The 16,594-nt window shown below is 35.6% G+C and overlaps 1 protein-coding gene across 4 annotated transcripts in view; it reads left to right on the top strand.

Annotated features, from left to right (window-relative positions):
- Positions 1 to 242: 242 nt before the first annotated feature.
- tcf7l1b (transcription factor 7 like 1b) overlaps positions 243 to 16,594 on the top strand; it is a 112,188-nt gene continuing 95,836 nt past the window's right edge. For 3 of the 4 annotated variants that reach the window (XR_015496818.1, XR_015496819.1, XR_015496817.1), the window contains exons 1-3: positions 256 to 1,081; positions 1,187 to 1,259; positions 3,957 to 4,084. Coding sequence is in view for 1 of the 4 variants with exons in the window: in NM_131296.2 (NP_571371.2) it covers positions 896 to 1,081; positions 1,187 to 1,259; positions 3,957 to 4,084 (387 nt within the window). In the remaining 3 variants the exon portion in view is untranslated. 4 annotated transcript variants of the gene reach the window in all.

Genomic DNA, 16,594 nt, shown 5'->3' with positions numbered 1-16,594 from the left:
AAACTAGTTCACCTCAATTAGTTGAGGTGAACGCGCCTGCACATTAAGGCGCGCTCGTGTTCTTGCAATATTGCTTTAATAACACAATCCCAAGCCCTGGTGTCATTGAACTATTTCAAGAATCAAGCTCTGAACAAACTGTTCCTTTAAACTTCTCTTGAGAGAGTGTGTGTGTTGAATGGAGTGTCGTTTTTCAGCGCTTAACTCCTCCTCTGCATTCTGCTCGTCCAGCTAACACACACACACAGAGGGAGAGAGAGAGAGAGTCTGGCGCGCTGCTGTTAGCGCATTCCCCATCAGCGGCTCAACGTACAGGGAAACGGATCCTCTCCGCGTCCAAACACGCCGTTTTCTGTGTCCGTGCTTTCGCTTAGCAGTCATGACGGTCGTAATTCCCATCGTGGACGAAACGAGCAGCTGATTCGGGAGGAATCTGTGTTTTATCTGACTAAAACACGTCTGTGGGATAGAGACTACGGAGCCGCCGCGACCGTTGTTACAACTTTTGTTGCAATCAAGCACGCGCGTTCACGCTATGCTACTGACGGGTGCGTGTTTTTCAAAAGAAAAACAATAATCAACTTTTAGCTTTGTGGATTACAGAATCAACAGTTGTTTCGAGTACTTTTAATCGTGTTTGGTAAGTTTGACGGCAAGCAGTAACGAGCGAGGACACGGCGGTTGCTGGGAGTTTGCAGAGTTTACGACAAGGATACCGTGTGATCGTTTCTCGAAGGTAAACATGGACAACCTGGATTTAAATACATGCGTCAAGGATTATTTCTGAACGTTTTATTCCCGCATTGAGTGGACTGCGCTGTTTTCCGTGCACTTCAGAGTCGACACAAACTCTAGATTTTGTGACCGTTTGCAAGACAAGCCCGTAACGTTAAACATGCCGCAGCTTAACGGAGGCGGAGGGGACGAGCTCGGGGCCAACGATGAAATGATCTCATTTAAAGATGAAGGCGAACAGGAGGACAAAATCTCCGAAAACGTGTCCGCCGAGAGAGATCTGGACGATGTGAAGTCGTCTCTGGTGAATGAGTCGGAAAATAACAGCAGCTCGTCCGATTCTGAGGTAAGTTCAGTCAGACGCAACCGCATGCCGACAGACGCGCATGGATGTGGTTGTTTGCCGACGGAAAAAATAACTTTTCTGCTTTGTTTTTCGTCTTCCCTTCAGCAAACCGAGAGGCGACCTCAACCAAGAGCAGATCTCGAAAGTTACGAGAAAGCCCGAGAGTATTTCACCGAAGGTAAGAGCTGTGGCATGCCGATTTAACAACTATTTCCCAAAAACTAGCTCTGTTTTTATTCTGTAAACAATTATGGGTACCACACAATTTCTTTATGTTCTCCCAACACAACTCATTAAGTAAACTTAATAGTTTTAACAAATCTAAGTAGATTGAACTTAAGACAATTAAGTTGTCCCCATTAAAACCGTAAAAAATGTGTTGTTTCAACAAATATCTTACATCAGTAGTCTGAACCAGCAGTAAAATAGTATTTTAAGTGTACTTTAAGTGTATGTCATTGTTGATAGTACTCACAATATTGTTTTCAATCTAACTGATAATCATTCATTGGATAATAGTACTTTGCTTCAAAGATTATTTTTGTCACATATTTATTATATTTTGTAGTAATGCTACTTAAACATTAAAGGAGCCTTTTTTGCTAAAACAACTGAAAGTTGTGCAAAAATATGTAAATGTTTCACTTTTAATTAGAGATAGAAATGATTTCAGTGACACAAACAAGCTTTAGTGAAATATAGTTACTAATAAATGAATATAATTATGAAAAACAAGATTATGTAGCAGAAACCGATACAGATGATTTATAGGTGAACGGGTAATATCCAAAATCTATACATATTTTAATTAAAAAAAAAAGCTCATTAGTTGCCTTTGACAATGAGGTGTAATATTAGTGACAGCTTCAGTGGTTAAATAATTGCTAATAGTGTTAATATAAAGTGCATATACTTTATTTATTGGATTAGTTACGAATGTTAAATAAAAACATGTACATGTTGTATTTTATAAGTGTTTAGTATTATTAAATATGTATATTATTTTAATTTCTCTATTGTTTTAAAGTTGAGGGAAGTGTCTGTACAGATACGTACACTTTTAGGGATAGAAATGATTTCACAAATAAGCATTTGTGAAATATAGTTACTAATAAATTAATATAATTATGAAAAACAAGATTATGTAGCAGAAACCGATACAGATGATTTGAAGGTGAACAGGCAATATCCAAAATCTATACATATTTTAATCCATAAAATGCACATTTGTTGCCAGTGACAATGAGGTGTAATATTAGTGACAGCTTCAGTGGTTAAATAGTTGCTAATAGTGTTAATATAAAATGCATATACTTTATTTATTGGATTAGTTACGAATGTTAAATAAAAACATGTACATGTTTTATTTTATAAGTGTTTAGTATTATTAAATATGTATATTATTTTAATTTCTCTATCGTTTTAAAGTTGAGGGAAGTGTCTGTACAGATATGTACACTTTTAGGGATAGAAATGATTTCACAAATAAGCATTTGTGAAATATAGTTACTAATGAATGAATATAATTATGAAAAACAACATTATGTGGCAGAAACCAATACAGACAATTTGAAAGTGAACAGGTAGTAACTTTACAATCTATACATATTTTATTCCAAGAAATTGCACATTTGTCGCCAGCAACAATGAGGTGTAATTATGAGTAACAATCAAGCTGTCACTAATACGTTTGAGTGGTTAAATAATTGCTAATAGTATTAATAAAAAAGCATCTACTTGTACACTTTTAGTATATTTATTTTTTTAGTATTTAGTACTGTTAAATATATATAATATTTAAAATTCTGCATTGTTTTAAAGTTGAAGGAAGTATCTGTAAAGATGCCTACACTTTCTGGCAGCTTTTTAAAATTTTATTAGTGTTTAGTGATATTAAATATGTATATTATTAAAAATTCTGCATTGATTTAAAGTTGAGGGAAGTCTTTGTAATAATACATACACTTTTTGGGAAGCTTTTCAAAGTTGTATTAGTGTTTGGTGTTATTAAATATGCATATTACTTTCAATTTTGCATTGATTTAAAGTTGAGGGAACTGTCTGTACAGATTTACTTTTTGGCAGCTTTAAAAATACTAGTGTTTAGTGTTATTAAACATGTATATTATCTTGAATTCTGCATTATTTTAAAGTTGAGGGAACTGTCTGTAAAGATGTGTACGCTTTTTAGCAGCTTTTAAACATTTAATTAGTGTTTAATGATATTAAATATGTATAATATTTTGTATTTTGCATTGATTTAAAGTTTAAGGAAGTCTCTGTAATAATACATACACTTTTTTTGGAAGCTTTAAATGTTTTTATGAGTGTTTAGTGTTATTAAATATCTATATTATAAATTTTGTATTGTTTTAAAGTTGAGTGAAGTGTTACACTTCACTTATTAGTGTTTAGTGTTATTAAATATGTATATTATTTTAAATTCTTTATTGTTTTAAAGTTGAGTGAAGTGTTACACTTCACTTATTAGTGTTTAGTGTTATTAAATATGTATATTATTATAAATTCTGTATTGTTTTAAAGTTGAGTGAAGTGTTACACTTCACTTATTAGTGTTGTGTTATTAAATATGTATATTATTTTAAATTCTTTAATGTTTTAAAGTTGAAGTGTCTGTAAAAATATGCGCACGTTTTTGCAGATTTAAATATTGTGTTCCTATTTTGTATTATTAAATATGCATGTGTTTTAAATTGAGGGAAGAGTCTGTAAATTTAATGCGGAGGTGTCATTACTGCATGACTCTAAAATATCAACATCTGCAATCAATGTTAAATCCGCCTGCCGTACTAGATCTTTGCCTAACTTTTTGTGTCTACCCTGATCCGTAATCATTCCTCTCTCCACCGTCAAGCTCTGAGAAGACAGCAAGATGGATGCTTTTTTAAGAGCCCCCATTATCCTGGCTACCCGTTTCTAATGATCCCAGATCTCGCCAATCCTTACTTGTCCAACGGCGCCCTGTCTCCGAGCGCAAGAACGGTGAGTGGCTCTAAACACACTATCAGTCTTCGTGCATCTCTGGAGTTTTTTTAGGAGCTCCAAATGTGAGTTTCGATAGAAATGAACCAACAAGTTTTCTTATAAACACAATTTTTAAAGATTCACAGTGATTAAGTGCTGTTTTAATCATGTTCTGTATGATTATGAGCTGTTTATTTTGTTAAAAGTGTTAAAAAAAATGATGGAAATTTAGATTTAGTCGATGCATTTGAGTAATTTCACGTTATTTAAGAAATACATGCTATGACTTGTTGTCGTTTTAGCTTTTAAACTTTTTAATTGGTTTTAATTGTGTACTTAAGCTATCAGACAGATTTGCATTCATTTAACTGTGCTCTGAGCGATCATGTCCGGTTATTGCTGGATCAGATTTGCCAAAATCTGGCATTTTGCAGCCACATTTCGATGTTTGAATACGCTCATGTGAATTGGTGAAATACTTGGCTAATTGATCTAATACCCCGTGAATCTAATTCACCGCTGCCTGCCACTGGGCTGTAATTAAGCATTTTCAGACGCCACTTGTTTAGCGTTCTTTAAATAAGATTAGTCTGGTCGGATAGAAGAGGTCTGTCACGGTGAAACTCTATCTGGGTGTCCGAGATTGCTTGGTCGTTCCCTATAGATGTGCTTTGAGTTTGTGTCCGTGTCTGGGAAAGGTTGACTGCCCTTTTAGCCCCAGCATTGGGTCTTTTCAACCCGATTTGCAAAGAACTCAGCGGGCATTCATGTATGGCTTTGCTGCCGTGTTATGCGTCAGCGCTCTGCAGAAAAAGAGAATGAACGCTTGGGTCTTTTCAGCAAGAAAAAAAAACATTCCCGGTTTCTTTTTTTTGCTCCAAACTCTGAGCCATCTCCCCAAATCAACACATTTTACAAGCATTGTTTATCCCAGAGCTCAAGTCCTCGTCTGAATCGGAGAGTGATTTGATTGGACCCGGCCAAGCGTTTGAGTGAAAAGTTACGATTCCCCCCCCTCCATTCCCTCCTCCCTTCAGACACTCGCACAAGTTTTCCTTGGCCTCTCCGCTTCTTTTCACTCGTCCCTCCTTCCCAATCCCTTCCATTCAGATCCCGAGGCGTTAGTCTTACATTGTCATTCTGAGTGAATGCTGATGGCTTCATTGGGACCTCCATAGGCCCTCATTAGCCTAATGGCTGCTCCTTACAGACGCGATGCATAGCAGTTGTGGTACCCAGATCTCTTTTGTTCTTCGGCCCATAGAGTGTTGTTGTGGGAAGGGTCTACCGCTTAAATTATCCTGCTTCATACCACCCCTCGACATCGCCTTGGGGTGTACCTGCAAACCTTTGAGCATTGATATCCACAATAATCACATCCCAGGATTTGCAATATCGAGTTATGTTGGGATTATAGTCGACCAAAAAGCCACAGAACACATGAGATTTGTGGTGTTGTATTTTCAACGAAGGGAAAGTTCAGTTTCTGCATGCATTTTTTTTAGTGTGTGAGCATTTCAAGAGAGATTATTATTAATAATATTCAAGAACAAATACATTGTAATTGTAGAAATTATTTATACAATCAAGACTATTGACCTTATTCTAGCAATGTGGAAGTGCGCTCGTGTTTTAGAGCTTCTGATTAAGTTGTCTATGGGAGGAGGAGTAGGAACGGTCAAACTACTGGCTCTACAAACAAGTGCGTTCATGACTATACATGAAAAGTAGATTAATATCATAAGAAAATATTAGTTTGCAACATAACAAGCTGTTTTTAACGTCTGGAAAATGGAAGTGAATAAGAGTGGAAGTGTAGAGCCTGAAAGATTTAATGTCTGCGTCTGCTCGTAGGTGAAGAATAAGCTCAATTCAGTATTATTTTAGATTTCATTATGCAATTTCTGTATTTGAATATTGTTAAACTACCCCAAAAAACATGACATTTTTGCTATATTGTGAGCCTGCATGATATATATCTTTCGAGCAATGATATCGCAATGTGTGCGCCCGCAATATTCACATCGCAAATGTATGCAATGTTGAGTTGGGATTATAGGTGACCAGAATACAAAACACATGAGATTTTTGGTGTTATATTTATTCGTACCGTGAGATTTGTGATCAGTTACATCACTAGCTTTCACCTACAGAAGAAATAAGTCGAAATTAAGAGTTTTTTTACTTACTGAAAACCCACTAATATATATATATATATATGGGGCGAAGTAGTGGCGCAGTAGGTAGTGCAAGAAGGTTGCTGGTTCGAGCCTTGGCTTAGTTGGCGTTTCTGTGTGGAGTTTGCATGTTCTCCCTGCGTTCGCGTGGGTTTCCTCCTGGTGCTCCGGTTTCCCCCACAGTCCAGACATGCGGTACAGGTGAACTGGGTAGGCTAAATTGTCCGTAGTGTATGAGTGTGTGTGTGTGTGTGTGTGTGTGGATGTTTCCCAGAGATGGGTTGTGGCTGGAAAGGCATCCGCTGCGTAAAAACTTGCTAGATAAGTTGGCGGTTCATTCCGCTGTGGCGACCCCCGATTAATAAAGGGACTAAGCCGAAAAGAAAATGAATAAATATATATATATATATATATATATATATATATATATATATATATATATATATATATATATATAATAATTTTTTTATTATTAATAATTTTTTTTAAATATATATATTATTTGGATGTTTGAAATATTTGGAAAAATATACATTTTAAATATATATATATATATATATATTTTAATAATACTGAAACAAGCTAAAATATCTGCCAATGTGGTAAGAAAATAATCTTGTTTTTGCATTGAAATGTTGATATTTGGACTAGATATCAGACAAAAATTCAGAGTTAGAAACTTTTGCAGAAATTCTGTGTAAATAATTCAATACAATTAATCATTGTTACGGATCAAAACTGCGAATGGCAGACTTTCACTCTAATATAGTTAAACTCTGCAGTGACTTCAAATGTGTTCTGTATCTCCTGGTCAACTATAATTCAGACTCAACATTGCATATCTTGCGATGTGACCATTGTGGATGCGCACTTTGCGATATCGATGCTGAAATAATATATAGTCCAGTGTGAGTAAATGGTGAATTTTCGTGGGTGTGTGTTTATGACTTGCATCTTTAATAAATCATATGCTATGTTATTTTTAGACCGATTCCGATCATACTTGCCTCAAATTTTGGTGAATTAAACCCCATTTTACCATCACAGAAACTCTGCTATCTCTCCACCATAATGCACATGAAGGAGACTAATATATACAGGCTAATATGGGCTTACTAGCACAATATTCAGATGATGTCATTCAGGATGAGGATTCTAACTTATTTTATTCCTTTAGCTGATTGGGGACCGTCAACAGAGTTCGTTCCCACAGAAACCTGACCCCATAACTGAATGCATCCAGATGCACATTTCTCCTTCTGCTTCGAAAGAAAGCAATATATAACTCTCTTTATTCCTCGTAGTATTTGAATCAGAAGTTCATAACCTCCACAATCTAAACAGATCCCGCTTGTATTTTATGGGGAAGTTCCAGAAGACTGATGCGTAAAATATAATAGATAAGTGTAAAGAGATATAGCGCCTTGTCCTTAAGCCCATCGCATACATATCAGTGTGGACGGAGTAAAACGGGAGGTCACCGAGGCAGATGAGCTTAGCCTGTCAGTCGGCACCTCGAGAGCAAGCTTCGCTTTAGACAATGAGTGGTTGGCATACTTGAGATATTTACACACTAATCTTAAGCTCTCGCTCAGACAGCCTCAGTCACAGCTGTCAAAATCACATAAGGACGTTTCCAAACACAGCTTGAAGAAGCCCGTCAGAATCTGAAGGATGAGCTGCGGTTGCGCTCCAACTTTTAAACAAACGCACAAATTAGGGGTGGCAGAATTGATCGATTTTGAATGTATGCATCTGTATTATATCACCAAAAAGCGAATGATTGCTTGTGTGAGGTGTGTGTAATGCAGTGTGTATGGGGGCAGGAATGTAAACACTGTTGTTTTCCTACTTCTGAAAGTCTTGATAACAACATCTAGAGTTTTTCTTTTACTAGTTAAGTAAATAGGATTGTAAAAACATTACTTGTTGTACTCTTCCATTTACTGCGCTTTAAGTTTGACAACTATTATGACTTCCACTACTGAGAAACCCGTTATTATCCATTATTACAGACCTATTATGTTATTATCATTAAGGGTGTCACGATCCTCCAAATTCTTGATTCGATTACATTTTCAATTCTAAAGGCACGATTTGATTCGATTTTCGATTATGAATAATTAATTAATGACCAATTAATAATTTGTAGCCTACCGTTTAAACTACCTGACCTGCATGGTCTTTGTTTTACCCATAAACAAATCATACAGTAAATGAATAAAGGCAAGATACACACATAATTGCCACCTGTCAATCACTTTTTCTGCGGGACTCGTGAATAGGCAGTGATCTGTGTCGTTATAATTTCGTCGGTAAAAAAGACACACAACCAACAGGAACCAGCCAACAGTATCTGAGGTGTTCGCTAAAATGACTAAGTACAAGTGAGTGAAAGATTGAAGCAGTCCTCTGACTGCCTGAACCTGCTGTCTGGAGCGCATGGCTGTGTGTGCGTCTGTGTCTGTGTGGTCACGTGATGTGCATTTTCAGAGGTAGAGAGGAAGGAGGGCTGCTCAGAAATGCTACACGCCACTGTGGATGTCAAATCGTTGTCGTTCTAAAATGCCATTTAAAAACAAAGACAGTGTAAACAGGGCCTGAGTGTGTACTTTTCGCGAGCGGATTTGCAACGGGGGCGGGCGGAGGATCGCGATGCCGGTGTTGTCTATCGGACGAACCGTACGTAATACGTACATAGCAGATCTTGCAAAACTGTGTTTTTTTTTTGTCGACAACACGAACGTTGTCAACATAACTCACTGGAAATCCAAAATGCTTCCACACCGGCTACTTCATTGAAAGAGGAGAGGGTTTAAGTTCTGTCGACGGCTCTCCTGCGTCTGCATTTTAACAAGCACTTCAACAAGCCTGTTTTTTCCCCGCTTGGCAAGCCAAGCTGACGTGACATGGGGGCGTGGCAGCATCGACGATTCTATTTTTTGATTCGATAATCGAAATTGAGCATAAATTTAGATCGATTTCGATTAAAAATCGAAATCGTGACACCCCTAATTATCATATATTATCTTTTTGAAATTGTATGGACTAGGCCCGCACAATATATCGTTTGTAGGGGTGTCAAAATTAATTGTTTCTTCGGTGCACCGCGATGCAGACGCGGACAATTCTGTATCAGTTCAGTAATAATCATAACCGGTTATTATGTACTGACGTCATTTATCTCCTATGCGCTCTGTTGCAAGGGAGGCGAGCGCGAGTATTTACAACACTCAGGCAACTCAGGGCCGGCCTGTGGCATAGGCACCATAGGCAAATGCTAAGGGCGCTGTATATCCAGAGGGGCGCCAGAAATGAGCGCGGATCAGTTGGTTTTGTTTTCGATATTCCTGACACACATTCAGTTATAGACGGCATTAACTCAAAAACCTCTTACCCTAAAAAGATCTAAAGTGTGTTTCCTACAAAAAGACAAAGCTGGTTATGTTTCACAGCTGTCTTTCTTTTTTTTTTTCGCACGACATTACGATCACTGCTCCGTTTAAGCCCTCGCAATATGTGTTTAGCCGGGAGAGCTCGCGCTGAGAGGAGCTCTCAGTAAGGGACCGTCGGAAAAGTGCTTCTTTTTTTTTTTCGTTTGTTTAGTTTTTCTGCTCCGCTTAGCGCGAGCTCTCCTTGTTGCGAGGGCTTAAGTGTGTGTGTGTGTTTGTTTGGTGCTGTCTATGTTTGTGTATGTGTTTGAATAAGAGACAGTGTGGTGCTGTGTGTCTGTGTGTTAATACAGACAGCTTGTTATAGCCTCCCCCATAAAATATAACACTGTATATAGAAAGCATCGTCAATGCACCGAGATATCGAATTGAACCGAATCGAAGGCATGATAATCGTATCCGAACCGAACCGTGAGACCAGTATAGGTTCACACCTCTAATCGTTTGAGTATCGATAACGCAATGTGTGCATCTGCAATAGTCACATCGCAAGATATGCAATGTTAGATTATAGATGACCAGAACCACAGGTTAAGATTTGTTTACATGCTGCACAATTGAACCATAATAGAGTGAAAGTTCATAATCTGCATGTGTTTATAAGCTCAGTGACTACATGAGGATTTTAAGAGAGTTTAAAGCATTTTAGTTGCACATAAAGAAGTTTAATAAAGATTATGTAACCATGTATTAAAGATTATAAGTTAATGTAGTAATGTCATGACTTTGCAAATAGAGCTGTTTAGGTCATCTGGAGAAATTGTAATTAGGCCTGGGCGATATGGTAAATTGTAAATATATCGATAACGATATATTAGGGCTGTGCAGTTAATCAAAATTCATTCGTTTTTTTATATTACTTTATTTTAAGCATTTATATATAATATATATATATATAAATATATATATATATATATATATATAAATATATATATATATATATATATATATATATATATATATATATATATATAAATATATATATATATATATATATATATATATATATATATATCTACACACACACAGAACAAGAACAAACATTGGCTCGTACTTTATACAAACAAAAGACAATTTAAAAGAAAACAACAAAGAAAAGAGACAAACTATCAAAATTCAGCTTTTGATTTCAATTTTGGCTTCTAACGATTATGAATAAAATATTAATAGGGATAAAAAAAATTACTCTTGCATCATATACCGCCCCCTTTCCAGTTGTAAACATGTGTTGCACTGCAAAGCTCAGTTTCACGTAAACATTACTAAAAGCATGTACTGTAATGTAACTTGCTGTAGAAGTGACAGGATAGTTACGGGTTTTTAACATTCTTCAAAATATCTTCTTTTGTGTTTAGCATATAGGAAAGAGACTCTGAAACAAGTAAAGGGTGAGTAAATGAAGACATCATTTACATTTTCGGGTGAATTGTCTCTTTAAAAACTCTACTTTTAGCATTTACTTGTGTATTTATAGGCTGAACTTGAGTTTTGTCCAATGTTTTCTTTGAGCAGTCAGGTGATATGAAAGGTTCAGTTCATATATCTGACTATGCTTATTTATTTTAAACGACCAAATTGTATACTTATGAAGTAAAACAGAATATTGTGGATGGAGTGTATCGTGGTATTTAATTAAACTGAATCAATGACATGATGATTGAAATCGAACTCAACAATGAGACCAATGTATGTTCACACCCCTGGCAGAAATGTAGAGTATGTTTGCCTGTAAGAGCGTAAGTCTGTGCTATTTTTTTTGTTTTGTTCAGAATTTGAGTAATTTGACAATGTCATCTTGTAAAGGTATTCAAAAGCTTCTGTTTTGTGCAGTAGGCTGAATGTTTTGTAAAATGGAGAATTTGTGAAACTGGATTAAATGTAAAAAAACACACAAGGCTTCAGAGAATGTTCTTTGTCAGGATGAAAGCCATTATACTTTAACATTGGATGAAAGATGGAGCTTGTTATGAAAGAAAGATTTTTCTTGTCCAATAGCAATTTTATTTCTGAAATTATTTTGCAGAACGAAATGTTTGGTCTAAACGTGGGTCAAAGACAAAAATGATTTTTCAGGCAACAAAACAATAGAAGTGTTATACAGCCTTTTTGTCTCCCATTTATTAAAGGTATACCAAAAATCACTCAATCATATTTTTACCAAGATATACAGTGTAAGGTTGTACTTAAATTTTTTTTTGTCTCATTCAGAACAATACTTAATTAAATACATGATAAGTGAATTTTTCAGATCAGTTTATTTGAAAAACATTTATTATTAATTATCTACGTATTTTAAATCAAACTTTTAGACGACCAATGTGCTTTACAAAAAAATAAATAAATAAAACCACAAACAACAAGACTAAATCAAATGAGAAAGCATTTTAATTTATTAAAGCATATAAAATAAAGTGAAAAAAACAAGCCAACGATTTACAAGAGAAAATGCTTTGTCAAAAAATGCTAAATATATCTATCAATTTAATTTGGTTTGACACAAAAATTGGAGATTTTTGCAGCATTTGACGCACATACAAAATTAATAACCATGAAACTGCAGTGAAATCAGTTCTGTGAAGGGGTCTCCCTGCGTAGGTTTGTTTGCATTTATTTCTGTTTTCTTAGTGAATGCTTTACAAGCGCACAAATCATGTTTTAGGTATCCGAGGTTGCACAACACTTGGCCTCGAATACCACAGTGAATCCTACAGCAGTCACTAATAAAGTAAACTTCCACTCGTGCTGCTTCTAAACTAATATGTACACTTCTGCTCGGATATCCCTGAGGTGGAATTGAAAAACTCCTCTGAATTCAGACGTTTCATGTAATATTTATAGTTTTCCAGTGCAGTATATAAAGAGGGCGAAATTGCCATAGGGGATGTAGAGTTTTGAATACCTGTGGCTTTGGTTTTGTTTGTATTTCATAACCATTCCGTAATCCTATAAATGATTTTTTTATTTTTTTTATTTGACATTCTTTAGCATACAGAACATAGAGATCCTGCATGTGTGCATGCATACACACGTGATTCCCACATTGTGATTAATAGGGTTGTTGTAGTTTGCGGTGTTGCATTATATTTGGTTTATAATGTGATTTTTGGATGTCACAACAAAAACCACTAATAGTATTTTTAGCTAAATATTGAAGAATTTTAAAATCAATAAATAAAAGTCTAAAAATCTAGTTATTTAAAAAAAAGGTGTATTTCTACCTGAACTACATGTGGTGTTATTTCAATGACTAACGTCTTGAGCTCAGTATTACAAGTCGAGATTGCGTTTATGTAATGCGAATCTCTTTAAAACGTTCAGTCGTTGTTTTTTTAATAACGGGATATAATCTCACCAAAACGTTTTAAAAGGTAAGTGAATTACAACAGCTCAAACTTTCTGTAATCATAGTAGTGCTGCGCGTCATTTGTTTAACCCTTACAGGTGACGGGCTGACTGACAGGTGCGTGAGGCTAGCAAATACGGCGTAGCTTTCAGTTAAGATCAACACAGTTTCCATAATTATACTTTATAGATAATAAATAATGCTTTATAATACTTTAAAATGTATATATGCCTTTATTTTGATGGAGTTTATAGCCGCTTCACTTTATTTCAGGGAGCAATAATGCCGCTCTGTAGGTCTATTGGAGACATTTATAAATATTTCTTGCAAATCGAATAAATGTTGGAGACATGTTTGTTATATAAATGCACTAAATCGAACTTCAGCAGTGTTTATTTGAGAGCGCACAAGAAGATCTGCGCTTGAGCAGAGTATGAGGGCGTGCAAGAAATTTTGTGCACGAACAGAGAAAATCGGCATGCAAGCAAATGAGTAGTAATGTAGCAGTGACGGGGTGAATTTTGGTGTGGCGCTCTGCCATGGATTATATATATAAATATATTATATATAATAATATATATTTTATATATATAAAAAGTTATGTTCCCTCTGTTAACCTAAATGTGAAATTCATGAATGCATAATAATTGTGAAACCATGATTATTCCTTAGACTATACCTGCATCTCTACCTGCGATCAATCGAGTTACTTTTGCAGTTTTTATTATAATAAAAAAAGAGCAAAAGGGATGTCAAAATAAAAGAAAATAGAATGTGGATGAGTTTTGAACAGATTTTGCTTTAGAAAATTTAGTAAAAACGGAAAATTTGAATGCAAATTAATCATATTTGTTTTTGTAGTGATGAAACTTTAACTTTGCCTAATTTATTTTGCCAAATTTATAATTTTTTTTGCCTAAACCATTGTTTAGTGCATTAAAACGTGGGTCTGTGATCAGTCCAGTACTTTTGCAGTTTTGTATTATAATAAAAAGATCAGAAGTGACGTTTAAAAAAAATCTAAAAAAGCAAATAAATATGTTTTATTACAGATTCTGCTTCAGCAAATCTAGTAAAAACATGACATATTAATACAAATGAATTGTATTTGCTTTCATATTGATAAACTCTCAGCTTTGCACACAAAATTTTGCCAAATTAAAAGAGAAATTCTGCCTGAAGCACTGTTTAATGCATTAAAGCATCAGCCTGACACCTGTTGTGTTGTATTCGTATTTGTGTGTGTGTGTGTGTGTGTGTGTGTGTGTGTGTGTGTGTGTGTGTGTGTGTGTGTGTGTGTGTGTGTGTGTGTGTGTGTGTGTGTGTGTGTGTGTGTGTGTGTGTGTGTGTGTGTGTGTGTGTGTGTGTGTGTGTGTGTGTGTGTGTGTGTGTGTGTGTATTTAGATCTACACTTTAATTCAGATAACTAACCTCGAATGCACTTGTGAATGCTGAAGGCTTCATTTTATATTTATGAAATATTTCAGTAAAAAGAAAACCTTTATTATGTTTTTTTAAACACTGTTTTTATTAATTTTAGTAGCTTTTAACATGTACAACAAAAATCAGATTCAAACTTACAAAATAATAATAATGATAATAAATGAATAGTAAAACAACAGAAATAAATACATAAATAAATAAATAAAAATGTATAAATAGTAATAATAAAAATTATATAAACATATTAGTAAATGCATGTACTTTCACATACAATATAAAGGTACATCCTATAACAACAGCGGTATATCAATAGCAGGTAATACAAGTCATACAGAGAAAAGATTTGCATCAGCTTCCTATAGGATACCTACAAAGGGATTCCAAATTTTGACTTTTTTTTTATTATTATTTATTTATTTATTTTGTTGTTGTTGTTGTTCTTAAGTCAGATCAACAGAAGATCATTCAAAGCCATTGAGCAGTTCTGATCACATACTCATTCAACATATTAACTTCATCTCACACTAAGGACAGCTGTCTCAATGACTGTTTAAAGCATCATATAGTGAAAAAGCGCAAAAGAAAAATGAGTTTGGCGGAAAAAAGAGGGACCAAAATAAGTGGAAGATGGAAAGAAAGAGAGGTATGAAGTGACAGAAGGGAAAGATGTGGGGAAATGCAGGCGTGCAGATTTCCCATAATTGATTTAGGGCCTGCTCGGAGCTGACATTCCTCAATAATCCGCCGGGACTGTTTTTAAGGATCGAGTGTGTCGGCCAAGCAGCTCGGCTCTTCTCAGCGCTTGTCATTGAGACGAATGCTCGCGCTTGGCCCGAGGAATCGTCTGCTAGCGGCTCGACAACTCCACATATTGAGGATTTTCCCAGTGCTTTTTGTTGGCGCAATAAAATCAAGCCACATTGGGAATGTTATGCTTATTTTAATGTACTTTTATTCTTGGTGTGGCTCTAGAAGAGTATTAACATTTTTCCTTGTTCCATAAACTACAATATGAAACCATTTCCAACATATTTGGGCTGAATTAGATTGAATTCATGTCAGTATTAAATCTGTAATGCTTCACCTATTCATACTGGAAATAGACTTAATTTGGTCACATTACTAGCGAACTCTCCACATATTGAGGATTTTCCCAATGCTTTTTGTTAATGCAGTAAAATCAAGCTGCATTAGGAATGTTATAGTTATTTTAATGTACCTTTATATTTGGTGTGACTCTAGAAGAGTATTAACATCTTTCCTTGTTACGTGCACTCTAATATGAATAATAAAAATAACAGTTTCCTTTTTGCATAAACTGCAATATAAAACTATTTTGAACATTTTTGGGATAAATGAGTTTGAATTCATGTCAATATTGTAATGCTGCACATATTCATACTGAAAATAGACTTTTAATTTGGTCACACTACTAGCAATCTCGCCACCCATTGAGGATTTTCCCAATGCTTTTTGTTGTGCAGTAATATCAAGCCGTATTGTAAATCTTATGCTTATTTTAATGTACTTTTATTCTTGGTGTGGCTCTAGAAGAGTATTAACATCTTTCCTTGTTACGTGATCTCCAATATGAATCCATTTCGAACATATTTGGGCTGAATGAGTTTGAATTCATGTCAGCATTAGGTCTTTAATCCTACACATTCATAATGAAAATAATTTTTTAACTTGGTTACACTAATAGTCAACTTGGGCGAGGCAGTGGCGCAGTAGGTAGTGCTGTCGCCTCACAGCAAGAAGGTCGCTGGTTCGAACCTCGGCTCAGTTGGTGTTTCTGTGTGGAGTTTGCATGTTCTCCCTGCCTTCGCGTGGGTTTCCTCCGGGTGCTCCGGTTTCCCCCACAGTCCAAAGACATGCGTTACAGGTGAATTGGGTAGGCTAAATTGTCCATAGTGTATGGGTGTGTGTGTGGATGTTTCCCAGAGATTAGTTGCGGCTGGAAGGGCATCCGCTGCGTAAAAACTTGCTGGATAAGTTGGCGGTTCATTCCACTGTGGCGACCACGGGTTTTAAAGGGACTAAGCCAACAAGAAAATGAATGAATGAATAATAGTCAACTTGACACATTGAGTATTTTCCCAATGGGTTTTGT

Source organism: Danio rerio, chromosome 8 (assembly GCF_052040795.2).
Source record: "Danio rerio strain M-AB ecotype USA chromosome 8, GRCz13ab, whole genome shotgun sequence".
Taxonomy (NCBI): Eukaryota; Metazoa; Chordata; class Actinopteri; order Cypriniformes; family Danionidae; genus Danio; species Danio rerio.
Note: the sequence above shows the minus strand (reverse complement) of the source record. Positions and strands in the feature narration are given on the sequence as shown.